Source organism: Scyliorhinus canicula, chromosome 9, assembly GCF_902713615.1.
Source record: "Scyliorhinus canicula chromosome 9, sScyCan1.1, whole genome shotgun sequence".
Lineage (NCBI taxonomy): Eukaryota > Metazoa > Chordata > Chondrichthyes > Carcharhiniformes > Scyliorhinidae > Scyliorhinus > Scyliorhinus canicula.
The window spans coordinates 151,172,590-151,183,051 of NC_052154.1; the positions used below are offsets into that span (position 1 = coordinate 151,172,590).

The window sequence follows — 10,462 nt, forward strand, 5'->3', positions numbered from 1 at the left end:
AGTCTGCTTGGTTTCCTACATTACAACAGTGATTATATCTCAATGATATTGCATTTACTGGAAAGCACTTTGGGATGTCCTGAGGTCAGAAAATGTGCTGTGTGCGTGGAAGTTACAACACAAGAGACACATCATTCAGCCCAAATGATGCACCAATGTTTCTGCTCCACAGGAACCTATGTCCATCGCTCCTCATCTCATTTTATTACCATTGATCTTTCTATTTCTAGTGCTTTATCCGACTTCCTCTTAAATGGACCTTTGCTATTCACCTCAACTACTTTCCTGGCGGCATCACAATCACTCACACAATGCCCCTCCCCCTGTGCCTGCACATCACCCCCCCCCCTCTCTCGTCCTCCTCCACACATAACAGGAACACTATTCCCCCCCCCCCCCCCCCGCCCCCCTCCCCTGCAATGTGTTTCCCCAGGGGGCTCGCACCTAGCACTGCCCCCAGTACAGCAGTACAGGTCTGCACTGCCGGGGTCACACACTGCCAACCTGACAGTGCCATGCTGTGCCAAGGGGCAGTGCCAGGGTGCAGTGCCACGGCACTGCCAGACACGTCTCTCTCCCTCGGGGGCTATACTTACCTTTGCGCCTCCCGAAGGGATCCCCTCAACTGAATCTCATTTTTAAAAAGCCGTTGTAAACCTCACCGACGTGACGGCCCTTTGTCGAGATTTGAATATTCAGTGAGAGGCGATCATGTGGTGGGGTGCTGACTAATTATATAAAAATTTCTTGAAATCCATTAAAATCTGGCGAACCTCGTGACGTCACCAGCAAGGGGCATGGAATTTAAGGAAACATGATCTCTCCGGAGAGAAGCATATTTCCCGAATCTCTCTGAATTCCACACCAGAGAGGAATTCGACCCCACAGTTTCAAAAGCCTTTTCATAATCTTTCACAATCTTCAAAACGTCCACCAAGTCATCCATGAACCTTTTCTTTTCCATATAAATAAAAGTCTTTCTTTTCTCCCAGTTAACGTGCAACTAATTGACAAAAACTCAAAGATTTTACTTGTTCTGCAGTAAAACTTTGGAATAAAAGTATTGTTTTATTTTCAAACTTCTCTGCAATAAAAGCCTCCCGCTGTTCGTAGAGATAATTTGCTCAGTGCCTTTACTCTCAGTGGGAGGCAGCGTATTCACAATTTCTTCAGTCATTGCTAGCTATCCGAAAGGTTGTACACTTGTCTTCCACTTGATTTGCTTGTCTTAGAGGATGTGCATTGAAGGTTCACAAGATTGATTCCTGGGATGAGAAAATTGCCCTATTGGAAGGGGATGGGAAGTCCAGATCAATATACCCTGAAGAATGAGAGATGATTCCATTGGAAATGTAGGATTGGCAGAGCAGATACTGAACGGCTGCTTTGTCTGGCTGGAGAATTTAGGATTATTGATAATAATAATAATAGTCTTGATTGGCACAAGTAGGCTTACATTAACACTGTAATGAAGTTACTGAGTAAAACTCTTAGTCGCCACATTCCGGCGCCTGTTCAGGAACACGGAGTGAGAATTCAGAATGGCCAACTCACCTAACAACACATCTTTCTGGGACTTGTGGGAGGAAACCGGAGCACCTGGAGGAAACCCACGCAGACACGGGGCGAACATGCAGACCCCGCACAGACAGTGACCCAAACCAGGAATCGAACCTGGGATCCTGATGCTATGCAGCAACAGTGCTAACCACTGTGGGACATTGGGCACGGAAAAGCAGCTCACCGCAGTGCAGCATTGTCGTTGAAAGCCGGGAGACCTACCGAACTCACAACGCCGCGCATGATTCAACACAATCTCGCAAGACATTGCAAGGTGAATCCCGCCCACAATGGGCGGAAGCACATTTTAGCAAATCTGCATATTAGAGTGAGGCACTAAGCGTTACTCCAATGTGAAGATTCCTGAGGTACCTGAGGCTTTGGGATTCAATCCATTCACCTTGGGGACCTCGGGCAAGTGCTGTCTGGTACTGGCCCCCACAACCAGGACCAGATGGAATGGCACTTGTGGGGATCTCCAAGGGGATTGGAGGTCCCCAGCTGCATGCACTTTGGGCAGGGTGGTTCCCTGGTACTGCTGGTGCCACCTGCTGGTGGCACAACCCAGATGACATTGCCAGCTGGTAACGGCACTTCCAAAGTGCCAGGTTGGCACTGCCAAGGAGGCGCAATTTTTGTGCACTCGCAATCGGGCTGGGATTTCCTGGTGTGCTAGGGGGTGGGGAGGACCCTCCCATATTGCATTCTGACTGAAGGGGGAGGGGAGGTCGGGGATTCTTTTGTGGGCCTTGGGGATCGGGACGCCATGCATTCCCCGTTCAGGCCCCTTATTCAAAGTGAGTTGCATTGAATAGCCATGTGTTTCTTGGCACTGCGAGTGCCGGGAAACACATAACTAAACACACTCGCTCGGGGTCTTTGTTCCCTTTTAGGAGATCGTGGCCATAGTCTCAGGACAAGCGGTCGATCATTTGAGACGATAAAGAGAAATTTCTCAGAAAGAGAGCTGATAATGGTTGGAATTCTGTGGTTGCTCAGGCATTGAATAAATTCAAGACAGAGATTGATAGGTTGTTGTGCACCAAGGGGATTAAGGGATTTGGGGATAGTGCAGTTGAGATAGAAGATCCACCATAAACATTTTGAATGGTGGACCAGGATCAAACGATAGAAACGTCTATACCTCCTCTTACATCATTATGCTCGTATATTTTTAAACTGGATAGGGGACTGCAAGGAAGATATACTGCTGTCACAATTTGAGTATTGCTGAAAATGGAGACATGTTGTCAAAGCTTTTTGTCTTGAACACATCAGGACAGACGCAAGAATGCCAAAAATTAGAACGTTGTGTCAAATGTCAGGTGCGATTCCGAGATTGAGCAGCATTTGCTAAACAGTCTCAAGTGTGCTAAGAATTAAACTAATAACCAATTTAAGATTATCAGTCAGGCTCACAATGGAGCTCACTTATGTTTGCTTGAAGCTACATACATTCATATGCAGGGAGCAGTCCTTTGCAGGCAAAAGGGATATGTGCAGACATTGCACCTCTTTTGAATAAACAAATGCATGGGGGACAATAACTCTGTAGTGCAACATCTAGCCTAATCAGAGTTGACTTGCCAATCAATCCAAAGATGTGCCAGTTACATGGATTGCCAATGATCAATGTGCGGGCTTACAGTGATAGGGCGGGGGAGATGGCCTAGGTGGAATGCTCTTTCAGAGGGGCAGTGTAAATTTGATGGGCCGAATTGTCTCCTTCTGCACTGTAGGGGTTTATGGATTCCATGGATCAGCACCCCTTGCCACATGCAGTATAAATTGTTGTTCCATTTGAAATTTTACATTCTTGAATCTGTCATCCTATGAGTACAAGACAAATACTTAAACATCACGTCTCTTTTTTCAGTGATCCATACTGGTGACAAATGAGTCAAAGTCTTTAAGCTTTTAAGGAGAATTGATCGGGTAGAGAGAGAGAGAAACTAGTTCCTCTAGTTGTCAAATCTAGGGCTTGTGGGGCATGGTCTAAATATTAGAACCAGGCCTTTCAGTCGTGAAATAAAAATAGAACATTCTGGAAATATTCAGCAAGATCGGGCATGAGCTATGGAGAGAGGAACAGACTTAATATTTCAGGTTAAGATCTTTTCAGAATTGAATAAAGGTCCTTGACGTGAAATAACGGGTGGGATTCTCCGTCCCGCCGCACCCATTTTCTGGTGCAGCCGGCAGCGGGATTCTCCGTCCTGGCAGCCGGCCAATTGTGAGCACCCCCACACCATCGGGATATCCACAGGCGCGAGTGCACTGCTGGCGAAACGGAAGATCCCACCGACAGAGAATCCAGCCCGTTAACTCCGTTTTTCCTTCCACAGATAATGCCACGCCTGTTGAGTGTTTCCAGCATTTACTATTTGTATTTTGGATTTCCAGCACTTTCAGTACTCAGCTTTTCTTTCTGGAGTGGAATTAGGAAAAGGTGATAAACGTTTGGAGCTCTCTTTTGCAAATGGTGGTTGGTGCTAGATGAATTATCAGTGTCATCACAGCACAGAAGGAGGCCACCCAGCCCATCAAGTTCAGTCAGTTCTCTGTAGACTAATCCAGTCAGTCCTATTCCCCGCCCTATCCCCGCAGCCCTTCAGGTTTAATTCCATTGAGTACCAAACCAATTTCCTTCGGATATCATTTTTTTTTTTTTTCTTTTTTTTTAAATTTAGATTACCCAATTATTTTTTCCAATTAAGGGGCAATTTAGCGTGGCCAATCAACCTACTCTGCAGATTTTTGGGTTGTGGGGGGCGAAACCCACGCAGACACGGGGAGAATGTGCAAACTCCACACGGACAGTGACCCAGAGCCGGGATCGAACCTGGGACCTCAGCGCCGTGAGGCGGTTGTGCTAACCACTAGGCCACCATGCTGCCCTCCTTCGGATATCATTGATTGTCTCCACTTCCACATACTCCCTGTGCCGCTCACCACAGTCAGCCAGTTCCAGGTGATTCCCACTTGCTGCGTGAAAAAGGTCTTCCTAACATCCCCTCTGTATCTCTGCCCAAAAGCCAAATACCTGTGCCCCTCATCCTGTTACCATCAAGTGTTGGGAACAGTTTTTTTCTTTGCCTACCTTATCTAAACCTGTCAAAGTCTTGTACACCTCAATCACATGCAGAGGAGATTCACCAGGATGTTGCCTGGGCTAAAGTTTTTCAGCTATGAAGAGTGGCTGGATAGGCTGGGGTCGTTCTTTTTGGAGCAGAGAATGTTGAGGGGGACCAGATTGAGGTGAACAAAATTATGAGGGACATAGATAGGGTGGCTAGGAAGAAACTTTTCCCCTTCATAGAGGGGTCAATAACCAGAGGCACAGATTTAAGTTAAGGGGCTGGAGATTTAGTGGGAATTTGAGAATAAACCTTTTTAATGCATAGGGAGGTGGGAATTTAAAACTCGCTGCCTGAAAGGGTGGTGGAGGCGGGAACCCTCGTAACATTTTGGAAGCATTTAGATGAGTACTCAAAATGTCTTAGAATATAAGGCTTCGGAACAAGTGCTGAAAAATGGAATACGAATAAATAGATGATTGATGGCTGGTGCAGACACAATGGGCCGAAGGGCCTCTTTTTGTGCTGTAAAACTCTATGAGTTTTAAACTCTATGTAAAACCCGTTAATCTCATTTGGCCCAAGGAGAACAGTCCTAGGACTCCAACCTAACCTTGTAGCTAAATTCCCCCATTATTGGAGTCATTCTAGAACGTCTCTTTCACAGCCTCCCAAGGAAGCCTTCCTGAAGTGCAGTGACCAGAACCGGGCACAGTTCTCTAGTTCCTCCTTAACCTGGGCTTTCTAACAGTTGAAAATAACTTGCCTGATTTTGTACTCTTAATGAAGCTCAGGATTTCATATACTTTGCCAACCGTTCTCTCATGCTCCCTGTCATTTTCCAAGATTTATGTCCATGAACCCTCAGGTCTCTCTGTCCCTGAATATTCTTTAGGGCTGTACTATTGGTATATAACGCCTCTCTCTCTGACTTCTGCCTAAATGCATCTACGCACAGTTCCCTGCATTAAATTCCATCTGCCACATTCTGCTCACCTATTTCTGTCCAATGGCAGCTAATAGCATCATCATCACTGTCAGCCACACATAGTTTTGTATCATCAGCAACATTTGAAATATCCAATATCCATGTCATTTATTAAGGAAATAAATGGTATTAAGGACAACGGGCCAATGATGGGTGAAAGGTCACATCTCAGGCATGATCTCATTGAATGGCAAAACATGCTTAAGGAGGTTAAATGGCCGCCTCCTGTTTCTCTGTTCCTAAATGGTTTAATAAAAAAATGTTTGCATCAGTGATCTCCGCACAATAAATTCTTAATATTTTTAATCTTGTTTTAATAAGAGTTATCTCTATGTTCTTTTATTTCCTTTTCCCCCACCCCTCGCTCTTGCAGATTGTGACCTCTTGCTTGCTGGCATCAAATCACTGAAGATTGTTAAGAAAGCGGGTGGCACCCAAGGCTCTTGGATAAAGGACCCAGCCCGAGATTTTCAGAAGATTTATTTCTTGAGTGGAACCAGCGGCAATGTTCTCACCGAATTCGGAGGCATCAGGTCTTTCACGGAGAGAGCAGGTGGACAAGTGGCTAAAAAAGTGGTCCTCCCTTTCGCTTGGCAAGGGACAGGCCATGTGGCATACAATGGATTCCTGTATTTCCACCGCAACGGAACCCTCAACCAGATCATGAAGTTTGACATCCGGAACGGGACAGTCAAAGACCGCATGCTCCTGCAGGGGGCAGGCCATACGCCCGTCTACCAACTCTCACCATACACTTTCATTGACATGGCCGTGGATGAACAAGGCCTCTGGGCCATCCATGCCGAGCCAGATGATGGTGGCGGGACCATTGTGGTCACCAAGATTGACCATGGCAGTCTAGCGGTGGAGCACAGCTGGGACACCTCCTGCTCCAGCAAGGGGGCTGAGGCGGCTTTCATGATCTGTGGCACACTTTACGTTGTCTACAACACCCATCACGGCAGTCGCTCTCATGTCCAATGTCTCTATGATGTCACTGACGTAGTCACCAGCACCGATTTTCCAGTCCTGTACTTCCCCAAGCGCTATGGTAAACACTCCATGATCCACTATAACCCCCGGGAACATCAACTCTATGCCTGGGATGACGGATATCAGACAATCTACAAACTCATCACAAAAAAGAAACTGGAAAGTCAACCTGCTTTCCAATAATTTCCACCTTTTTATCATCATGCGCATTATTATAAAGTGGCCTAAATTGCAACCAATGGTTATGGTATCTGCAGCTCGACTAATATAGCTCCTTTCACCCCCAAACTGAATGACTCTCTTTTTATTTCAATGCATACAAAGCGTCTCCCTCACTGACACAGCACAAATCAGGAGTGTGGTGGAATGTTCTCCATTTGCCTGGATGAGTGCAACTCCGACAACAAGAAGCTCAACACCATCCAGGACAAAGTAGCCCTCTTGTTTGGCATCCCATCCACCACCTTAGACATTCACTGATGCGCAGTAGCAGCAATGTATACTATCTACTGGATGCACTGCAGCAACTCATCAAGGCATCGTATGCGCACCTTCCAATCCCACCCAGAACTATCTACCATCCTGACTTGTAACTACATTGCTGTCCCTTTGCCATCCTTAGGGATGGCACTGTGGCACAGTGGTTAGTACTGCTGCCTCACAGCACCAGAGTCCAGAGTTCAATTCCAGCCTTGGGTGACTGTCACTTTCTCCCCATGTCTCTGAAGGTTTCCTCTGGGTTCTCTGGTTTCCTCCCTCAATCCAAAGATATGTAGGTTAGGTGGACTGGCCATGCTAAATTGCTCCTTAGTGTTAGGTGGATTTACGGGGATAGGACGGGGAGTGGGCCTGGGTTGGGGTGCTCTTTTGGAGGGTTGTAGACTCGATGGGCCAAAAGGCCTCCTTCTGCACTGTAGGTATTCTATATATCCCTAACAACACTGTGGGTATACCTACACCATAGGTACTGCAGCTCTGCACCAACTTCTAAAGGGCAACTGAGGAACAGCAATTAATGCTGGGCCTTGCCAGAGATGTTCACTTCTCCAGTATGTTGCTAATTAGTTCTGATGAAACAGCACCTTCCAAACCCACGACCACTGCCATCTAGAAGGACAAGGCAGGTACATGGGGACACCATCACCCAGAAGTTCCCTCCAAGCCACTTGAAACTGTATTGTTGTTCCTTCACTGTTCTGGACTACCTGCCTGTGGATGAACCTACACCACATGGACTGCAATGGTTTAAGAAGGGAGCTCATTTCCACCTTCACATGGGAAATTAGGGATGGGCAATAATTCCTGGCCTAGTTAGTGACACCCACATCCCATGAATGAATGAAAAAAGGCACAGGTAAAAAACTGAAAATGCTAAGAATACACAGTAGGACTGACCATATCTGTAGAGGGAAAAAAGGATGTTATTGACAGGTGCAATCGGGATACTGCTCAGGTAAAGAGAACAGTGTCCTTGTTGTATATCACTGTTGTATATCACTTACATTTCTACAGCAGATTGTCCTAATCTCCTGCTGCAAATTCTAACTACATTATCCTCACCACTCCAGGGAGAAACTGTCATCAGGAGATACAGCAAAGGTCATCCTGGAGCCTGTTTTGTGGCTCTGTTGCACATTTTCTGCTCCATAGTCAAGAGCAGGACAGCTGCCTTCTGTTGAAGAGGGCAGCTATTGGGTTAAATGGTCAGCGAGCAGGTTTGGATTTGTTTGCTTGACAGGCTGGAAAGTGGTGGTAAGGATTGGGTGTTGTACAAGGTCATATCAATGAGGCAGTCAGAGGGAACTAAAATAATAGATTCTTGTTTTGTCTCAGTTGCTCTTCCCTCTGCATACCACATCAGCTCCTCCCAAACTCAATCATGTCCTATTAAGGGACTTGCTGATCTTCTGGTTCCTGGTCCTGAGGATAGTACAACACCCTAAATAATTAATCCTTCTTTTCCTCTATTTTTGCAATTCCATTTTCCAGAGGCTAGTTTTTCTTTCAGTTCTTACAATTCCCTCCTTAAAAAACCTGTGAAGTTGTTTCTCATTTATAAAGATGATGACGCCTCCACCATGTTTAAAATAGGTAACTACCTATTCCAGGTGATTAACCATAACTATTTTCCATTGCCAAAGGATTAAATGACAATGCTGCTTTAAACAAATTGAGCACGTTGGCTTTTTCGGCAGTTCAATAAACTTTTTGTATCTCAGTAAAGTGTGACTAATTCCATTGCTTAATCCTCTCCACTCCCCATTTTAAAAGCTCATCCAATTGAAGCATCCATTAAGTCTGGCGTTCTCAACCATTTTGCTTTGAAGGCCTCCTCCCGTGTTATACAATTTCAGGGACACACTGCAACACAAGTATTTTTCCTGTATAAAAATTAGTAATGCAATTAAACAAATATATTTATCGTTAATTGTGTTAGACTTACATCTTAATGCCAGTATTTCCCTTTCTTGTGTTGACATTCTCTTTTTCCTCCACACTCCAGATGCTTGCAGTCAGTCATCTCACAATAACCTTTCTCCCACTTTGCGAGTTGTTTTATGGCTTAATCAAGTATTTTTATATAATGCTTATACTGTACAAATAAAGCGACAAACTGAATTCCAATTTCCAATGGTTCAGCAGACTGTAACACATCTGCAACTTTCTAACTCTTGTAAATTTACTTATGGAATTACAAAATCAAAATATACAGTGACAATATCTGCATTACTGATTTTGTTTGATACAATTTATTGCGCAGTCATTGTCACAAGTCCTGCCATGACCAGAGCTTTTCCTTTCAAATGGCACATGCATTCACTGACTCCAGAGATGTGTAAATACTTTCAAAATCTTGGGTTTTTGTGCAGCACCAGCCACGTAGCAGTGATTCAGTGGGTAATACTCTTGCCATGTCAGTCTGAATGTTATGGGTTCAAGTCCGGCTTCGGGACTCAAGCACAAAAATCAAGTGCAATTCTGAGGGAGTGCTGCGTTGTTGGAGATGCTGGACTGAATTCTTTGCCTCACGCCACCGATAGCAGAGTTACTAATGAGGCAGGAATTCCAGCATCAGGGAGAAAGCAGCGCCAATCCATTTCCGATACTCCACTCTTCCCGTACCAGCCTCCCTGAACAGGCGCCGGAATGTGGCGACTAGCGGCTTTTCACAGTAACTTCATTGAAGCCTACTCGTGACAATAAGAGATTTTCATTTTCATTTCATTTCATAAAGGGGGGTCTCTTAATTTAGGAGACCTCTGTTGGGGGGTTCAGGTCACCCCCGTACTTGGGGGGGGGGGGGCAGAAAATTGGGGGCGGGGGTTAATTGCGATGCGGTGGGTAGCCAGCTTTGGGAACTCGCTATTGGGCCACCTGCTCGAAATGGCGGCCAACAGTGGGATTCCTTTGGCAAATCCCTCGTAGTCATCGCCATGCATAAATTTGCATGGCTAAGCATTGTGGTGAATGTGATTCACACCGGACTATAATCTGTATATACATGTGTCTGTATTGTAAGTGCAGTTGCACTACCTGTCCTCCAGGGGGAGTAGCTCTGGGAATGCTCGAGTTGTATGGGACTTCTCCCTTGGCTCTGCCCAGGACTCCTCCCCCGGAAGCTGCTGTATAAAAGCTCAGTGCCACATGGTCAGCCGGCCAGTTCACCGAAAGTTCAATGGCTAACCGGCTGGCTCTATTGTGAGTATATTAAAACCGCTATTCTAATCCTACAAGCACTTGTCCGTAGAATTGTTGGTTCCAACAAGCATTGGGAATCACTTCTTGATTTGTGCTACGGAAATCTTGCCCGCAGTCTTTTGTATGTTAAACCAAGCCCCTGATT

General features: G+C 45.6%; 1 protein-coding gene across 1 annotated transcript in view; it reads left to right on the plus strand.

Annotated features, from left to right (window-relative positions):
• The window catches only part of olfml1 (olfactomedin-like 1), a 56,703-nt gene extending 47,355 nt beyond the window's left edge, over positions 1 to 9,348 (plus strand). The window contains exon 4 of the mRNA XM_038807900.1: positions 5,999 to 9,348. Within this exon, the coding sequence (XP_038663828.1) occupies positions 5,999 to 6,801 (803 nt within the window). The 3' untranslated portion in view covers positions 6,802 to 9,348. The remainder of the gene's footprint in view (positions 1 to 5,998) is intronic.
• The last annotated feature ends 1,114 nt before the right edge of the window (positions 9,349 to 10,462 follow it).